The sequence below is a fragment of the Echinops telfairi genome, unplaced genomic scaffold (genome assembly GCF_000313985.2).
Source record: "Echinops telfairi isolate 266 unplaced genomic scaffold, ASM31398v2 ScPeMD7_7409;HRSCAF=8447, whole genome shotgun sequence".
Classification (NCBI taxonomy): Eukaryota; Metazoa; Chordata; class Mammalia; order Afrosoricida; family Tenrecidae; genus Echinops; species Echinops telfairi.
This window is the reverse complement of record NW_022111309.1, coordinates 12,363,643-12,383,497: the sequence shown is the minus strand read 5'-3', so window position 1 is coordinate 12,383,497 and position 19,855 is coordinate 12,363,643. Positions and strand designations below refer to the sequence as shown.

The window sequence follows — 19,855 nt, the reverse complement described above, 5'->3', positions numbered from 1 at the left end:
CAGTGCCTGGCTTATGAAACCTACTCAAAGGTCCAACTGCAGATACAATGTCTATTTTTTCCAAAAGTCAAGTGCCCTGATGCAACGGTGGTAACAGTGTGTAAAATATCAGCCTGATAATACCAAAAGGAGACAATAAGAATACACATCAAGCAACAGCTGATAGGAGTTTGATTCTACTTAGGTCCCACCGATGTCCTTGTGTTAATGTGACCCACTCTGTTGATAAGGGAGGCCAGCTTCCTCACTTGAAAAATGAATCAGGGTCCCAATTCCACTCACCTGAAGTTCTTTCTGTTTGCGATTCTCTAAGACTACTTTTGCTAAATCTCTTAAAGACTCTCCCTCTCTCGCTCTCTCTCTCCAGATGGACTATTCCATTGGGTTAATGCTGCAAAAAGGATTTTCAGCTCCTATCTTAAAGTATGACGAGGAGAGACTCAGAAACCCAGAGCAGCAGTCCAATCCTGCCCTCCAGGGTGGCCATGAGCCGGATGGACTCAATGGCAGTGAGTTTGGTTTTGGTTTCCTTTCTAAATGAGAGTCCTGGTGGCAATGTTGAGTAAGTGCTGGGCTGCAAACCGCAAGGTTGGTAGTTCAAATCTGGCACCTCGCGGGAGACAGATGAGGCTGTCTGCTCCTACAGAGGATTGCTGAGTTGGAACTGACATGATGGCAGGGGGTTTGGGATCTACCTGTCTAGCCTCTTTCAGTTCCACCTCCTTACAATTCCCTGCACAGTCATTTTTCTGGTGCTGATAAGCCAAAGGAGACATTCAGGTTCATTTATAAATAGCAGCACAGGGAGAGACTTCACTGGAAAAGATTCTCCCAGGAAATCAAAAGAAAATCCAGAAGGTTTAATGTGTTAGTCTGGGTAGAATACAGAAACAAAGTCAGGGACACTCACATGTGTAAAGAAAAGAGCCTTATATACAAGACCAATTAGAAATATGGAGAAAACATCCCAGTCCAGTCCAATATTAGCCCATATGTCTGATACCAATCTACAAAGTCCTCTTCAGACTCATGAAACACATGCAATGACACCGAGTACAGGAAGATCACAGACCAAAGGGTGAGAAGTCTTGTGGATCCACAGGCACTGTAAGCAGCTAAAAGCTGGCAGGGGTCTCCACATGACTTCTCCAGCTCCAGAGGTCTGGTTCCATCAGCCTCCCTCCACGTGTCCTCTCCACAGGGATGTCTTGCAGGGAGTGAGCATGTGTCCCAACTCCAGTGAGCCTTTTATCTCTTCAGCGCCTCCAAATGAGGTCATCAACCTACTACTGACAGGCTAGACTCCACCCCTTCACTCTGAATCCTCAAACCAACACCAGATTATGTAACTACCACACTTATGTCAGAGAGAGCCTTGTCTTCTTCTCCAGGGGGAGACTGTGTTGCCGGTCAGTCTACCATGTACGATCATGACCACCACACTTCCACTAGGTCTGTGGTTCTCAACTTTCCTAATGCCGCGACCCTTTAATACAGTTCCTCACGTTGTGGCGACCCCCCCAACCATAAAATTATTTTCATTGCTACTTCATAGCTGTAAGTTTGCTACTGTTATGAATTGGGTGACCTCTGTGAAAGGGCCGTTCGACCCCCAAAGGGGTCGCAACTCACTAAGTCCTGAGGCTGTTCTGCAACTACCCAGTGAGAATGGGCTGTAGCTCACTCAGTACTTTTAAAAAAGGTTTTACTGGAACATAAGCTACATATCATACAATTTTATAGTTCAACCATATCAAGACGAGTTGTACAATCAATTTGAGAACATTTTCTTCTTCCCTGTAATTAGTGTAATTGTTATTTTTATTCCAAACAAAATGTTTACATTGTTTCTGAGATCAGTGGGTGGCTGAGGAGACGTTCTCTCTGTAATGAACTTGTCTTAGTTTCACGAGGGTATCGTCCACTAAGAGGTCTAATCCAGATGGCACCCTCCAAAGGGATGCACGTGCTGGGCCAGTGTAATTCAAGGAAGAGAAGTTGGCTCACAAGGTTATGTAGACTTTTTTTTTTTATATTCCAAAGGGATAAATGTCGACAGAATTTTCTTAAAGTACAAAAGATAATCACAGAAACTTTTATATGTTTATATGAATGTGGTATTTATATTATCTGTTGTCAATTTGAGACTTAAGAGTGAAGGGGTGGAGTTTAGCCTGTCAATCAGGTCACAGCTTGATGACCTTATTTGGAGACGCTGAAGAGATAAATAGCCTGCTAGAGGTGGGACACATACTCACTCCCTGCAAGACATTCCTGTAGAGAAGACACACGGAGCTATGCTAGAGCCCTGGAGCTGAAGGAGCCAGGTGGAGACCCCTACTAGCACTGAGATGCTTCCACTGCCACTGGATCCACAAGACTTTCCAACCACTGGCCTGTGATCTTCCTGCATTCAGCATCATTGCATGTGTTGCTTGAGTCTGAAGAGGAATTTATAGGTTGGTTTCAGACATATGAGCTAATAACGGACTTATGGACTTGATCTGGACAGGGCTGGGATGTTTTCTCAATATACAATTGCTCTTTCTTATACACATGGGTATCTGAATTTGTTTCTCTAGTCTACTTAGCCAAACACATTTGTAAGAAAAATGTCTTACTGAGAAACAAGCCAAGGAGGTTGTGTCAAGAAACTGTTTCTATCATGACAATGCATCTGCTCATTCCAGTGTAGCTAGGGCTGCCTATGAGAATTTCCTTGAGAAAACTTAACCTATGTACCTATAAGCCCCCAGATTGCCTCTTTGGAATCCTTTTTTGGTTCCCTAGCCTCAAAGTTCATTTCAATACAACACTATTTGTGTCCCTTCAAGATGCCAAGACTGCTGTTTTGACATGATATAAATCAAAGGTGCAGTATTGCTTGTGAACACTGCCTTAGACGGAGAAGATGTTGAGCTACAATAGCTTCCCATTCTGGTCTTTTTGTTAGCTAAAGCCTCTGTGTTTGTAGTAGTATGAAGCACTGTTTTCAATAGAGAAACTGGAAACAACCAAATGAATTTAGCAGTGCAACGGTTTAGTATATTCATGAAGAGAATGCCAATCAGGAGTAAAGGTCAAAGATCCATGTGTTTCAATATGTTGGATCCTTGAAACAAATATTGAAGCATATAAAACAAATTATAGTGAGCTGCACTACACAGTCCCATTTATAAAATCTCAATGTTCGTATTTTGCAGGTATTATTTGAGTGGTGCTTGCTACATGATCCATGTACTATTTTGTATTTACATTTTTCAAAATTAAAAACAAGTGTACCAAACTCAAATATCCTTCAAAATTCTGAATTTCTCTAATTTTTATCCTTCAAAAAATATTGTCACCACATTTGTGATTAAGTGAACGTAATTTCGCAATTGAGAACTTGTCACTAATTCTGATCTATAAAAGTGACCAACTGTGGACAGAACTTGGTTTCTAAGTTGTCCTTTTCCCACACCTTTCTTCTAAGGCATTTCTAATACCCCATGGAAAATTACGCACTAATAATTTTCAAAGGAGTAGTCCCATCGTTTTTAAGTATACATCAGCAACAGCCAGGCTCTCAGATCACTGTGAGAGATTTAAAGGACAACTCAAATTTATGGATTATGGTGAGGAGGGCATATAATACCTGCTGGGGTTTGATCAAATGCAATGTATCTGAGAGGAATTACTGAGAGCTGAATGTGGGATAGGAGGAAGTTGAAAATAAAGGAAATAGTAGGAGGCAAAAGGTATTTATAGAGGTATAGCTATAGGTATGTAAATATGAAAGTATATTAATTTATAATGAAAGGGATAGAGGCCAATGGACATATATTTATATGTTGTTTTATAAGATAGCAGACGGATTTTTGGCCACACTTTGTTCTAATAACCTGGCGCTCTTTGATACTCCCTGATATGATCACTGGAGACAAAATGGGTGCATAAGCAAATGTGGTGAAGCAAGTGGATGGTGCCCGGCTATCAAAGATGCAGTGTTTAGGGTCTTAAAGGCTTGAAGTTAAACAAGCAGCCATCTAGCAAGGAAGCAAATAAGTCCACGTGGAAGAAGCACAACAGCCTGTGTGATCATGAGGTGTCAAAGAGATCAGATATCAAAAGATCCAAAACAAACAAATTATATCCATGTGAATGAGGGGGGTTGGAATGGAGACCCAAAGCCCATCTGTAGATGATTGGATATCTCCCCATAGAAGGGTTATAAAGAAGGGACGATTCAATCAGGGTGTAGTGTAGCACCGATGAAACACATATCATTTCCTGGTTCCTGAATGTTTCTTCTCCCCCACTACCATGACTCAGTTCTGCCTTACAAATCCAGCTAGACCAGAGTACGCATGTTGGTACAGGTAAACGCTCTCAACACAGGGAATTCAGGACAGATGAACCCCCCAGGAACAGTAGTAGGAGTAGTGACATCATGAGAGTAGGGGGAAGGAAGGTGAGGGCTGTGGGTGGGAAGGAGGAATGCATCACAAGGTTGGATATATAAGCCTCCCCCGCCAAGGGGTTTGAATAACAGAAATGTGGGTGAAGGGAGACAATGGACAGTGTAAGACAGGAAATAACAACAACAATATATAATTAATCAAGGACTCACGGGGGTGGGAAGGTGGAGGAGGGAGGGGAAAAAAGAGCTGATACCAAGGGCTCGAGTAGAAAGGAAATGTTTCGGAAATGTTGATGGCAACATATGTACAAGTGTGCTTAATACTATTTAATGATGGATTGTTATAAGATTTGTAAGAGCTCCCCAATAAAATGATTAATTAAAAAAAAGAATGCTTGAAACGTGTGTCTAGTCCATAACTTTCCACATAAATTCACTATTCCAGACATCTGAGACACATCCCTAAACCCACAGCTCATCTGAAATGTTTATATGCTCTAAGCTATGGTCACAGCTCTTGGTAATAGTTTGTGTGGATGCCTGCTCACACACTCAAGTGCCTACTTGAGAAGCAGTCAGCTTGTTGCCAGGAGGACAGGGCTCAACTCAGCGCGGCTTCTGGTGCTTCGACTGAGTGACTCAGACCTTTCAGCCACACAGACGTCGGAGTCACGCGGTTAAAAGTGCTACTTTTTTTTTGTTTTAGGAAACAGACACTAAGAATACAAAAGATGAAAACCTAAGACAAGTTCAAGCTCTCCGCCATAACCATTCTGTTTTTTCTTTCTTTCAGTTTTCTTGATTTTATTTTGCCTGTGTTGAGAATATACTCAACCAAACACACACGGATTTATCAGGGTCTACAATTCAGTGACATGGCCTGTATTCTGTGCTGTGCATTTGTTCTCCAGCTCCTCTGTGGACACAGACTCATCGCCCCCTAAGGGTCCTATCTAATCTTTGAGTTGCTGTTATCGGCATGGCTCCATCCAGGTAGATTTTACAAGAATATACTGCTCAAGGCATACCTTTTTTGTTTTTAACCAGTTACACTAAACTACAGATTAGTTTTAAGGAGGCTTCAGAGGATATTTTTGGTTTAAGGTTTAAAGATGATTTCAAGGCAATAGTTTTAGGGGGTTTATCCACCTCACCCTCCATGGCTCCAAAAAAGTTTAGAGTCCATGAGAATTTGAAATTCTGTTCTGCATTTTCCCCATTTTGATCAGGATTCTCCCATTAAATCTTTGATGGAAACGTTTAGGAACGACAGGTACCACCCGGTTCTGGTCTCATGGCAGGAGAGTTGTTTGTAGAGACAAGCCGCACATTCAGTATCTTCCTTCTCCCGACTCCCCGTCTTCTTCTGTCGTTCTAGGTGAATGGAGCTCCATTGTTTTGTCTTGGATGGCTGCTTGCAAGACTTGAAGACCCCAGGGGCTATACCATAAACTAAGAGGTACAACAGGAACACGAAACATATTACTAGGCCACTTCACTGAGCTGCCCCATGGAACCATGCCCCAAAGTCTCAAAGTCATGGAAACAAATTCTTCAGCAGCTACCGTTTTTGGGGGGGTCACTCTTGTAAATATAGCCATCACATCACTTTGCCAATTTAACTCTTTACAGGCACGTACAACTTAGTGATAGCAACTACAATAATTGGCCGTGCAATCTTACTCCCTAAATCAAGGTGATGTTCTGTTATCGTTTAAAACACACCCACCCCACATCTGCCCCTGGTAATCACTAATAAACCTCTATACCTCTGCCTTTTCTTGTCTGCTTTACACAAGTGAGGTCATACAACATTTGTCCTTTTGTGACTGTCCTATTTCACTCAGCTCAGCTCCATTAAGCAGAATTAATTTTTCCTACCGGCTACGCTGTGTTCGCATGTCTGTATGTACTATGTATCCATTCATCTGTTGAGGGGCATTTAGCATGTGCCTTTTAGCTCTTCTGCACAGTGCTGCATGAAGCACTGTTATGCAAGTTTCTTTTCTCAGTTTCGACTCGCACACCTGTGGGGTATATAGCTATTGAGTGGAAATGCTGGGTCACGCGGTACCTCTTTTAAAAGAACTGCCAGTGTCTTCTACATTTTACATTCCCACAAGTGATGGCTAAGGGTTCCAGTCCCCATCCCCCTCCCATACAGCTGTTACTTTCAGTTTTGTTTTGTTAGTTGTTGTCCTTGGTTTTAACCTCAGCCATCCTAAGGAGAGTGTAACAGTATCTATCACCACGGGGTTTGGATTTGAATCTCTCTAATGGCTATGCCTGTTCATGCTATTTGAATCTTTAAAATGTCTAATCATTCTTTGCCCATTTTATGATGTGGCCATTTGCCTTTTTGTTGTTAAGGTGCTGATGCTACTTATATACTTTTATCTATTAGATTCTTGTTGGAGATATGGTTCGGAAGATCTGTCTCTTAGGCAGTAGCTTGCCTTTTCAGTTTCTTGGTAAAGTCTTTTGATTAACAAAAGTTTTAATTTTCATGAGGTCCCATTTCGTTATTTTGCCTCTTGCCATTTGTGGGTTTCCCTCCCCCGCTTTCCTTTTTTAAAATTACTTGGGATTTAGCACATATATCATTCCATATTTCAATCATGTCATGTGTGCATGTTATTATATTAGATAATCCATTGTTGAAAACTGAAGGCTTGACAGGGTTGCCTTACTTGTTCTTCTAAGCATTTCATAGTATTAGTTTGCAGCAAGATCAAGTTTTAGGGAGATCAAACAAGAATTAACTGGTCTTTTTTGCACTTCCCCCTACCCCACTTAAAAAAAAAAAAAGATTTCCTAATAGTGCTGGTGGCATAGTGGTTACGCATTACCCTGTGATCCGCAGGGTCGTTAGTTCAAAACCACCGGCCACTCCTCCAGAGGAAGACACAGGGGTTTCCATTCTTGTAAACAGTCTCAGAAACCCACACAGGCAGGCAGTTCTATCCTTTCCTTAGGTGAGTCGGCACTGACTTGCTAGCAGTGAGTTTTTAACAGTGGTGAGCAATATGCTTTCATTTTTTAAAATTCTTCCAAAAAAGTCTCAACAGAGTGGTTTGTGGGAATAGGGCTGACCTCTTAATTAAACTCTTCCAGTCTTCAACTTACTTTTTCTCTGTAAGGAGGCTTCATCAAACAAAGCAACGCGAAGTAACAGCCACTGCATAGGGAGCTATCATCTCCAAGTTGCTGCATTAAAATTTAAAAAAAAACCTGACTCAACCTAGCACAAATTTGGTGAACTATGTATTCTTTTTTTATCCAGCAGAAAAATTAAATGGTACATTAGTGAGACTACCTAAGGAAATCTGCTTTATGGACGAGAGATAAGAATATTAAAGGTCTGCCCATTGGAGGATCACCCTGGTGAGGTGAGCTCCATGCAGTCAGAACCCATGACTTCTGTCTACTGCTCATCAGGAGGGCATACGCCGAGGAGTTTGGACTATTCTAGTGGGGACAGATCTGAGCAGCAAAATCTACCTGGCCAGTAGTCTCTGAGTTTTAAGGGTTCAGGTTTCAGAGTCCCCTTTCAGGGTAGGAATAAGAAACTGCCTTCCAAGGCCTTGAAATGGTTCAGTTATGGTCAATGAGTGAAATAAGAACAGACAAAAAGTGAATGAGAAAAATTATAGGATGAAGCCATGCAATTAGACAGGCAGAACAGGCTTGAGAGTGAAGGTTAGATTATTGCCAGGACTCTGGACAGTGACACCCATTCAAGATGGTGCAGTTGGCTGCCATCTTTGAGTGGGGCAGCTGTTCCTGACTCTGCCAGTCCAGAGATTTGGCTGCCACGCAACACACATGTAACCTGTATTTTCTAAGGGAGATGAGGTTTGTATTAGGGCATCCACCTGGGCTGTTCCCTGTCCCATTTGTTGTTCTGATTCATCCACGTACATCTCACAAACTTGGGTCTGTTACAGTTTTCCTGTGTCAGTCATGACTGACCTGGGTGAAGTACTGGCTCACCTGTCACTTCTACCTTAATAATAAACCCCAAGGCACTCCTGTTTGGAAATACATGCTCTAAAAGTCCTTCCACAGCTTATTTAAAATCCTTAGGGAATGTGAGCCGCTGCCTGGCCTGGCCTGAGAAAGCTCAGATGCAAAAGGCACGTAACAGGCTCTTGGTAACTGGTGTGAAAACCACAAGACTGATGCACAGAAGAGGAGGAAAGCCACAAAAAGTACCAAATCACCTCGGCCGCAGTGTCCAGAACAAGTTTTCATAAACACATTGGCTTACATAAAGATGGATCTCGCTGCCTAGCTCTTCGCTCACCTTCTTTTTCTTGTTAAAGGAATAAGAAACTTCGTTTAAAAAATATATTTATAAATCGCATTTCATTGTGGTAAATGATAGGAGCTCTGGATACGTAGTGGGTTAAGTGTTGGGCAGATAAACAAAAAGGTTGGTAGTTTGACCCCACCAAGTGCTCCTTGGGAGAGAGTGCTTTTCTGAAGATTAACAGCCTCCGAAACCTTATGGAGCTCTCCTCTGATCCGTGAGAAGAGATGGACTGACAACAGTGAATTTGATTTTTGGTTATATAAATAATGAATTATAAATATCAATGGATTATATGCATCACAAAATATCTTAAGGTGTGAGGCTTCCTACCTAGATTACAGCTGGCTTATTTGTTTATTTAATTAAATAAAAACAAAAACTAAAAAAAACCAACCTACCACAAAAGTACTCAGAAGCTGCCAGCACAACAGAAAATAAATCAACAATTTCAATATCACTTTACATTCGTTCAAGGCAAACAAAACAGAAACTCCTGGCAAGATACAAAATAACAAAGTAAAAGAACATAGCTGATTCCTTATTCTGAAAGAACCCAGCCACCAAAGAACATTATTTGTGGCAGATAGAACATTTGAATATTCAAATAGGGTTTGCACAAGCCAAGAAATAAGCCACCCTGCTCCCAAGAACTGACTCAAGGACAGTGAGTTGGTTCGAATCCTAAAACGAGAGAGCAGTTTTGACAGAGACAGAACCTCCCAGGGTTTCTCTTGGTTTAAATTCCTCTGAGGTGGTTCACAGTCCAGGTGCTGCACATTCTGTCTCCACTGTTCTTTTCTCCAGGAACAGACTGCACGGTGGCTGAAGTGATAGTCTGTCCCTGGCTATTTGTTACATCTTTCTGTACAACCTTTTCCACTGAAGCCCACATCAGGGATCCGGCTTTTAACCCAGGATTATGATTGCAGATTCAGAGGAGTCAAGACATATTGATTTAAAAATCCCCATTCAGTTGAATCTCTTAGTATTGCACACAGGAGGCTATGTCAAAATAACTACAGATTTTTGGAAGACAGGAGAAAAAACACCCCAAAACACGTTAGCACAATACATCAGCTCCATGAATGATCGAGATGCAGATCTGTATAATCCTGGAGTGAAAATCTGGCGGCAGGGAGGCTGTTTGGGGGGACGGAGCTCCAGGCAACACAGGCTAAACGAAAAGGAGACGCTACTTTCTTCTAAGAGCACAGTTTCCCTAGGTGAATGACTAACTGTAAGAAAGCTACACTTCTGAAGACTCCTGGGAAGACCCTGAAGCCTGAAGAAGGGAGGGGAGAGAGGGAAGGCAGCAAGATTCTGGTCCCCCAATTACTCATATTTTCCACTTCCTGCCAACAAAGCAGACACGGTGTCCAGCACACACACAAGCACCCGTTGCAGGCCCTGTTCTTCAGGAAGCTGAAGAGAATCAGCCCGTCTTTTTGCTTTTAATTTTTCCCTTCCAAAGATAACAGTTCAGTTCCCTTGACTTCAAGAGTTTCTTTCCTTCCCTCTAAGAGGCAGACTGCCCAGGTCTCACCAGTACCTCTTGAGCTGCGGGCAGGGCTATAGTTCGGGCACTGGGCTCTGACTTTGTAGGATGGAGGTGGTATGACAAACAAAAATGTATTATTTGAACCTTAGGTGCTTATTAGGGTGACATCAGGGCCTATCAAACTGTCCCTAAACACCAACCAACCAACCAACCAACCAAATCCTGTTCCTTTTGGGGTCTAATTCTTTTTAGGTTAAACCTTGAAAGCTAGCTCTTTTTCTGTGTTATGTATATTTTATCTAGATTACCACCATTAACGAAAGAAACACTGGCAAAGGGGCATCCCAAATGTTCCCCGAACCCACCACAGAAAAAGCTCCTTAAGGACACCCTACATGGAAACAATTAGCTTCCAGGAGAAGCCCACTTCCTAGGTGACTTGATTTTAAAATCTACAGGTGGAAACAAACAAAATGTCACTTAGAAACTCAACTGAGCATAAAATAAGTAGCTACATGAATATTTCACTGATTTTCTACTTTACAAATAAGCCTTAAATAAAACAATGTTATTTTCTGTACTATCAGATCAGTAAAAGATTTGCTATAGATTTATTTTTTGGTACAATTTTAACAGTTTTAAAAAACAGAAACTTAGGTGGGGGCTTGCATTTGGATCGTTAACTTTGTACTGCAGAGTCTCAGCTACTAATCAAGCCCCCATTCACCTAGTCTTCCCCGATCCTCGCTGTCCCGTCTTCCTCTGCTGGATCACCGTCTTCCACTTCACCCAGCCAGCACCTAGCTACAGTGAGCTCCCTGCTTTATTCTCCCTCCTTTGCCTTCTAGGATTTGGCAAACTCCAAATTGGTATGAAAGTCTTTATCTTGTTCTACCTCCTACCCTCTTAGAACAGTGATCTCCAATAATATTTTTTCATTTTTTGATCAGTTAATTTCATTCAACAACTGTATTCCCCAGGTCCACCCATATCCTGAGGTGCTTCCTGGTCATGTCCCTTTCTTCAGCTATGCGTAATATTCCAATATGTGAACACTTGCTTTTGAAGTTAAGCAATTGGAACAACGACGCTGTTGGGATACATAAATAAACACACACACACACACACACACACACACACACACACACACACACGGTACTTTCAAAACTCATGTATTCACTTGAACACGTGATACATTTCTAAGTAAAGTTCTGAGTACACAATATAGAGAGTATCTTATTTCACAAAAGTGTAAATAATAACAGTTTTCATTTTAATGGCTTGCCTTGCAATCAAATAATTCTAATCATCAATTAATCAGAAATGGAAGGAACTAAGTAGGTAGGGTGACAGTAAAAAATATGGGCATGTTTATTTTTTAATGTTAGTTTTAAACCTATGTAGTGCATTACAATACACAAATACCCCCACCCCACCCTGAACGTGAAACCATGGAACTTTCACAATAGTAGCATAAGAGGCATTCTGGACACCTGTTCTCTGCCCACCTTCAGCACACTGTGATGGATACATCATTTGATAGGCTGGGGCGCATCTTTCAATATGCTAGGGGATTATACCATCTTGTCTCAACTAAAATAAAATGGAATGGAGACGTGCACAAATCTTGCAGAGAAACCATGGAACAAAGGCAGTACTGATAACTAGCCAACCAAAAAGAGAATGCAAACACACACTTCTGACTCGGAACGCATGCATGCACTCCCACCTTAGATACATGTACCCAGTGGGGGCACGCGACAAAGTGAGCACAGGGAACAGTGCTGGGGGACAACTGTGTGGACAGCCCCCCAGCCCCAGCTGTGAGAAGCTGACTGCTCAATGGCTTACAAATGAAATGTTCAACCAGAGAGCAGGGGGACCGGTAGGCACGGCCGATGGTCTCATCTGGTGAGGCCACTGCGGTCCTGGCCGAATGGGACAGACCTGCACTCAGCTAGCTGCACTGTTATACTCACTTGGTAGCCATTGTGGGCCAACCAGCTTACATTAAACTAGCAATCAAATTTTGTCCTAAGGAAGTAAGACTTTAGCAGCATTTTTCAGTCTTACATTGATCCCAAGGCACACGGCTCACAGCCTCAATGGAAAGTGAGATTTGCAAAGACTCTTAGTGGCTGTTGATACCTTGTACCGTGTGTGTGTGTGTGTGTGTGTGTGTGTACACACACACTCTAAAAACAGTCTGGAGTCTATTTGCTTTATGATCTTTTTAAAATATGCATTTTAATGTCTCCATAAAAGTCATTTAACAAGAATATGTGTGATGAATCCAGTCATTAAGAAGTCCTGACTGCACCTTTTAATGACACCTCTTTTTAAGAGAGCAAATGAGTGGGAATTATAAAAATAACTTTGAAAAGCTGCCAAAATAAACTTAAAAATTTCAGTGACAACCTAAGTGACAGGAGATAAGACAGTGTCATGATGTCAGAGTCTGGGAAGTGCTACTTGGATTCTGAGTAGGTCGCTGCCCTGTCTGAATGAGTCGAGCAGGACAGCCCCTCAGCCTGCTCGGGTGGCAGGATCTCCACACTGGCCACTGTGGCCACAATAGCAGAGCCTAAGTGGACCAGGTCCCGGCTCTGAGACATCCCATCTGAAAGCAGGGGTTGGAGTAATGTCTGTTTTTGTATGGCCTCATAGCTAAGAATGATTTTTACTCTGAATTAAAAATTTTAAAAAGTATTATTTTGTGACATGAGAAAAATACCTGAAATTCAACTTCAGTGTCCACACACAGTTTTATTGGAATACAGTATTGCCTTATATGTTAGGTCTGGCTGCTTTTGGACTACCACAACCGGGTGCAGTTGTGACAGACCCGATGGTACACACAAAAGCCCAGCATATTTCCTATCTGTCCTTTACAGACACAGTCAGCCGACCTCTGCTTGAGCGTTATCTTATCAAAACCAGGACCCATGTTCAGATAACAAGGTTTAAGGTAGTTGGAAGCAGGTCAGCAAAAAGTCAACCCAGAGTATCTCTGCACAGAAAGGTTCTCCCTGTCATGGCAGTCACCGTGAGGAGGTGATAATAAATCATCAAAGCATAAGCCAAAGGACTGTAACAACAATTTTAGGGGACACACACACACACACACACACACAGATCTGACTAAGGATTGCAGTGTAACTTTGGGGTAGAGGCTATGATACAGTTTTGATCATGACATGGAGACTTCTGGGACAGGTAGTGGGTTAAAGACGAAAGAACAGAATATTCTTTGAAATTGGAGCTGTCTGGAAATATATATATGTTTTCTTTAAGTTGAACCAAAGAATTAATTTAAAGGAAAATATGAAAAGTGCTACTTCTTCATAGAAAGGAGGAACAGGTAAGGGGTGAGAGAGACATGAAAGTAGAAAGGGGCTTGGCGGACCTATGAGAGGCGAGTCTCTTACTTGCACAAGTGTAGGCATCCTTGTTGGTGAAAGGCTTTAGGCAGTGGCTGCAGTTGATGGGACCCACAACAGGAATGGGACTGAAGGTGTGTCCATTGATGGTCTTCTTGTCCTTCTCCTTCTCTTTGGAATCTTTTTCCTTCTCCTTAATCTTATCTTTCTCTTTCTCCTTTTCCTGTCAATGGAAAGAATCAACAGTTGACTCATCACCAAAGGCCTGCCCGTCACAGGGGCTCTCCACAGGGCAGCAGTCACCAGTTGGTGGTGAGAGTTTTAGACAAAAGTGAGGAACACGATTGTGGATGACCTCTCTGACCCCAAAGGTTTTTATTAAGTTGTGGGCATGCAATACACCTCGGAGAAAAAAACCTATGGCGGCTGGCTGGGTTATTTATATAGACAGACCTACAGTCTTAAGGACATGCCCTATAAAGAAACTTCTGGTGTGGGAAGGAGAAGGCTGGTGGCCAGGGAGCTCTTCAGTGTGAGATGGCACAGCCGACAGAGCCAGCCAGAGCTGGCCTGTCGCAGGGAGAGGGGAAAGGAGGGGAACAATTCTGGGATTAGCTTGCAGGAATGGACGTACTACTGAGAGGCACCTAAACTACTCCGCTGCTCCCTCACCCCCTAAATCGCATGCCCCTAGGTCTGCTTCCTTTCTTTCTCTTGCCAGAGAATTGGATATCATGCCTCACACGGTTATAGTTCTTACTAGTTAGAATGTCAAGGTTTATGGATATCAACTTTGGCCCAACAGTCAAAATGTGGGGAGGATGTAGAAGAGAGGAGCAGGCTGAGAAACTGCCCTGAGGTGAAGAATACGGATGATACCGGCAGAGCTGGGGTCAAGTCCACATGTTCCTATTACTTAACAGTGACTGACCTTGGGTCAATTAGTTACATTCTCTTCAGTTAGCTCCATGGGGTTGACAATAGAGGTATTCACCCCACAGGGTTTTATATGGGGGAGAACTGGGGTTGATACATTTAAAACACTTTGCACCTGACACAGTATATTCATAATACTTAGTGATAGTTACTATAATAATTGTTAACAACTCATTGAAAATAAGTTCCATTTACTGAATTGTTCCCCTAACCTAACCCAGAAGCACAGAGTTGGCAAGGGACTTCCGAAAGGAAGGCGGAATGGTGGGAAAGCCCACAAGGACAGTGGTGCGGAGCAGGGAAGTCAGGACAGGCCTGGGAGGAAGGGCAGGCATAATCAGAGTGCGTAGGTTCCCTCAAAACCACTTTATCTCCTCAAAGAAGTTACCCAAGGGGTCACTTCCTTCAGGAAAATGAGGTCCCAGAGAAAGGCACCCTGCCTGGCCTTCTGTACCCTCCTCTGCTCTGAAACACATGGGCGCAGCAGGCACGGGAAAGGATGCAGGCTGGAATGCACCCTCATTTGGACAGACCAGATTTACACAGACCTGTGCTCTGGTCTCCCTTGAGAAGCACCCTTCTCTTCTGTGTTCCTTCCTCACCAGTCAGAGTGGAAATGGGAAACAGAAATTCATCTAATGTTTACTATGCACCCAGCCACAGCCTGGTGGCTTCCCCTGACTGAGCAGATTGGAACTGGGCCAGGAGTGGAGTGCAGGGGACACTGGCAAAGGAGCAGTCAGGCTGGGTGGAAAGGGAAGGTGCAGCACTGGGAGGCACGTGTGCTGAAAGGGCAATCCGGGGCTATATTCCCTCACAGCCACACAGGCACGCTCCAAAGGCTCGTGGGCAAACCTAACACAGCTGCACTTTCACATGATGCCACACCTCAGTCTAAGAGCCATTATTAAGATGAGAAATGGAAAGGAATTTGGTTCTCTGTCCTTTTATGTTCTTTTTTTCTTAACCCTTTAAGACTTGAGGAAATACTGGGGCACAAGACCGCTCCATCCCAGACTGTGGGAATAGCAACTGGTTCTATGAGAAAATGGCCTTTTGGACAAGAATGCGGCTCTATGTCATGATCCCTGCTACTCTGATGGCTATCTGTATGTGGTTGGCTTAAAAAAAAACCACTATTATTATTATTATTATCTTGTTTTTGCTTTTTCATGTTGATCTATACTGGAAATGAAGGATGAACAGTCTGAAGGAGACAGTGGCCAGACCGATGGCACAGGAGGGGAGAAGATGTGGGAGGGGAGCTGGGAGCCAACAATGGGGGAAAAGTAAGAGCTCTAAAACGGACTGCGAGTAGGGTATAGCTTTTCTCGGTGTTTGATCAACTGAGTTGTATCTGAGAAGTGAACGACAGGCAAGCTTAATAGTGGGGCAGATATATTCATACAGACATACGAATATCTGTTTATGTATGTTTATATGTAAATGTAACAAGGAAGCAGATGAACTTAGGGTCTCTACTTAAATCCTACCCCTGTACAAGAAAGGTTTGCTCTAATAATAACAAAATAGATGCATAAGCAATTGTGAAGAAAGCTGATGGTACCCAGCTATCAAAAGCTATAGCATCTGGGGTCTTAAAGGCCTAAAGTGAAACAAACGGCCACCTAGCAGGGAAGCTACAAAACCCATGGAAGCAACACACCACGCTGTGTGATCATGAGGTGTCAACGGAACAGGTATCAGAAGTTCAAAAAATCACGCATCCAAATTGGTATGAAGGGCACTGGATGTAGTGGAGACCCAAAGTCCACCAGCAAGACAATTGGGCAGTCCCTCTTTGTAGGGCCTCATGGAACGGAGGATAAATCCAGGATGCAGTGCGACACTGATGACCCACCTAGTTCAAGATTTCCTCCCCTTACTATTATGGTCCATACATGATATACCTCATTGGTCATGTAAGACTTATGTGTGTTCATTTGTTCATTTAAGATCACTCAGTACATGGTAGTCAAGACAGACAACCCCTCAGAGACACTGACAGGAGTAAGGGTTCCCTGAGGGTATGGGAAGTGAGAGGGGCAGAGAGAGGTGGGGGGTGGGTGGGTTTGAAAACATTGATGATTATATAGCCCAGCGGTTCTCAACCTTCCTAATGCCGCAACCCTTTAATACAGTTCCTCATGTTGTGGTGACTCCCCCCCCCCACCATAAAATTATTTTCATTGCTACTTCATAACTGCAATTTTGCTTCTGTTATGAATTGGGCAACCCCTGTGAAAGTGGATTAACTTTTTTTTTTAACGGATAAGTTTGGAGAAGTAAAATTCACCCAGGAGTTCCATCTACTACTGTATACTACTGTTGTCATCTATGAAGAGTCCTGGAAACAGGAGCCCTGAGTTAGCAGCCACTACAAGTACCTAATTCCTTACGTTCTGAGTTTGTGCCTTTTACTAACGGACATTCATTCATCTGATTCCCAAACTCTGAAGTGGGCAGGGAGCGCATTATGCTTCCCATCTCACAGCGGAGAGGTTGACGATAACACACAACAACCAATACTTAGACAGTTACTACGTACTGAGCACTGTGCTGAGCAATGCGTTTTCTGGCAACAGCCCTGGGAAAGAGCTACTACTGTTTCCATTTACCTACGAGGAGACAGAGGCTTGGAGATGCTAAACCATGTATCTGAGGCCATACATCACGAAATGACCAATCAACGATTAAAATCCAAGGGGGCCCGATGAGACAGCTCATTCACGACACTAGAGAGGTCCATGGTCTTGCAGAAAGCCACACAGCAAATGATCGGCACCGTTACAATGAGAACCCAGGGCTTCTGCCTTTCTACTAAACAGCCTTTCCCACTACTTTGAACGGGTCACTCTTTGTTAAGTCCAGGGTCCGTCCCTGTTAGATTGTTTGTTAAAAGGCTGCACATAATGAAACTCTTGGGGCTGAATTGCTAAAGTTTGGAATTACAAGAAATGACACATCAGGAAGAGAGAAACACAAACGACTTCACACCACAGGAAATTGTTCCGAGTGAAAACTGGTAGCTACACCTCAAATACAAATGAACAGCAGAACTGGGTTTCCTTGAGGAATTTTCTTTTAGCTACAATGTTCCAGAGGTTCCTTCATCCATAAAGTGTTAACTGAGCAGCCTCACTCTGACTGCTGGCTCCGGAAATCTAAGCTATTCTCCAGTAGTTAACGGACATCTGCTGTGGCAAGTAGCTTCACCTCTCACGTCTAGCTATGCTTTGCAAACCTGAGCAAATAACACGCTCTCCATCCTTTGCAATGATACATACTAGTTTTCTCCAGAAAAACAAAAGAGTAAACTTCCCTCTTTCAATTTGTATTAGAAATTAGTGCTTTAAAGAAGTTAGCTCTTACCTCCTCCTGCTTTGTTCCTATGAATCTCACTGTTATGAGGGGCACGTCATGAAACCGACCCCATTTTACCGACATGATTCCACCCCCATGCCAGGAAATGTGCTCTCACTGAAGGAGGGGCTCATGCCCGCCAGTCGGCTGGCTGGGCAGAGCTCAGCAGCTTTGAGCTAACACTAGAGAAAGCATTAAGAGGAAGCTAGAGACTGGTTGAGAAAGAGAATGCGGGAGGGCTGAGGCTGCTTGTTTCCTTGAGACAATCTTAACTATTTCAATGCTGCTGGTAACGCTGTGTTACAAAGAACACAGGATATGAAACCAAACGAGTTCCACCAAGTGCTGTGTTTGTGGGCAGTGCTTAAGCTGCAATATGGGACTGAGACCAATTTTTAACACTATAAGCTAAGGAACACTCTATTTAAAAACAAGCACCTTGTTTTATAAAAAGCAGTGAGTTTCCTGAGAAATCTTTTTAGTCAGGTGGTAGCTGGCTGCTCTGACACCAGACTTGTCCATTTCGGCAAGTGCCAGGACAGTTTCACTACGTGCTGGGGACACGTCCTTATGGGGAAGACATGGGCAATAACTACACGAGGACCCTATGGAGGAAAAGGATTTCTCACTGTCCCAAACCTGACTGGGAACCCTAGCAGTGCAATGAGTTAGGCCCTGGACTACTCCCCAGGTGCTCTTGTTAGGGGGGGTGAGGTGGTATGCTACTCTGTGTTCTAGAGCAGCTAAGAGCTAGATGGAACTGACCCAGTGGCTGTGTGTTTGCAGCTCTGGGGAGGAAGCACTATAAGGCCGTTCTACTGTGTTCTACAGGGCCACTAGGAATCTGGAATGACTTAAGAGTAGAGTATACCGCAACGAGAACAGAACCATCCTTACGACATGTCTTTACAACGAAACACAAACCTTGAACAACCCTGAAAAGGTCGTAGGAGTAAGCAACTTTTATTTGTGGGGAGGACGAAAAGTTCATGAGAAAATTGTGATATTTTCATTCCATTTTCCCATGAAAGTTTTGAAGCTCTTTTGTGTTTAACACTGACCAATGTCTCTGTAAACATCCCTCTTACAGTCACCTCTGAAAGTCTGATGGGGAGAGTATCATTTTATATAGACTGCAAGAAACTAGGAATTGGCCCTAAATGTCATGCAGTAGATTAGCAACTATGTAGGAACTCATCCCTTGCAATCAAAATTATCTACTTCAGAAAGAAGGAGCAATGGGACCGGTCAACACAGGAGGAAGTGGAAAGGGTGCTGCTACACTGTGGGGGCTGCATTCAGTGTCACAAAGCAAAATGTGCATGACTTGGTAGAACTTCTCTAAAGACATTTCTAACTATCATCGAGTTACTTACAAAAAAAGCAGGCCAAGATGTGCAAAGAAAGCCCAGGTGGCAAGATGGTTTAAAGAACCTGCCCCACTCTCTTTCTGAACCCAACGAGGATGCACAGTAGTGTTTAAAGAGGCTGTAAAACAAGGCAAATTATTTAGCAGGACACTCTGCTATCTCTCAGAGATACTAAACGACAAAAGCAGAAACTGTCAGTCTTCCTGTTGTACTTCCTGTTGAGACTCTTTTCCTCTTTTCAAACACAAAACAAAACCAAAAACAGTATGTTTACTTATCATTTTCATACAAAATCACTGTTGACATCACATGAGCACTTTTAAGTTTTTAACACTACGAAGAGACAGTAAACTATCTCAGACAGCATCACGAAATTATTCAATAATATGAAAAGAATATTATCACAGCCAAGAGAAAATTTAACATTCACTTAGAAAACGGAACATCTCTGTTCTGTCCCATCGGAGCGGCAAAGCATAGATCAGACAGGGTATCTGATAGACAGTCAGACAAAGCGTACTGTTTCACTCGATTCACGGGAGTCAAACAACAAACAATGAAAGGTGCCTGTTAAGCTTTTGCACATACTTG

General features: G+C 43.0%; 1 protein-coding gene across 12 annotated transcripts in view; it reads right to left on the bottom strand.

The window, feature by feature from the left end:
• Window positions 1–19,855, bottom strand: part of AKAP13 (A-kinase anchoring protein 13) — a 312,203-nt gene that overhangs the window by 37,451 nt on the left and 254,897 nt on the right. For all 12 annotated transcript variants that reach the window (XR_006680703.1, XM_045296492.1, XM_045296493.1 and 9 more), the window contains one exon: window positions 13,644–13,818. Coding sequence is in view for 11 of the 12 variants with exons in the window: in XM_045296492.1 (XP_045152427.1) it covers window positions 13,644–13,818 (175 nt within the window). In the remaining variant the exon portion in view is untranslated. The remainder of the gene's footprint in view (window positions 1–13,643; window positions 13,819–19,855) is intronic.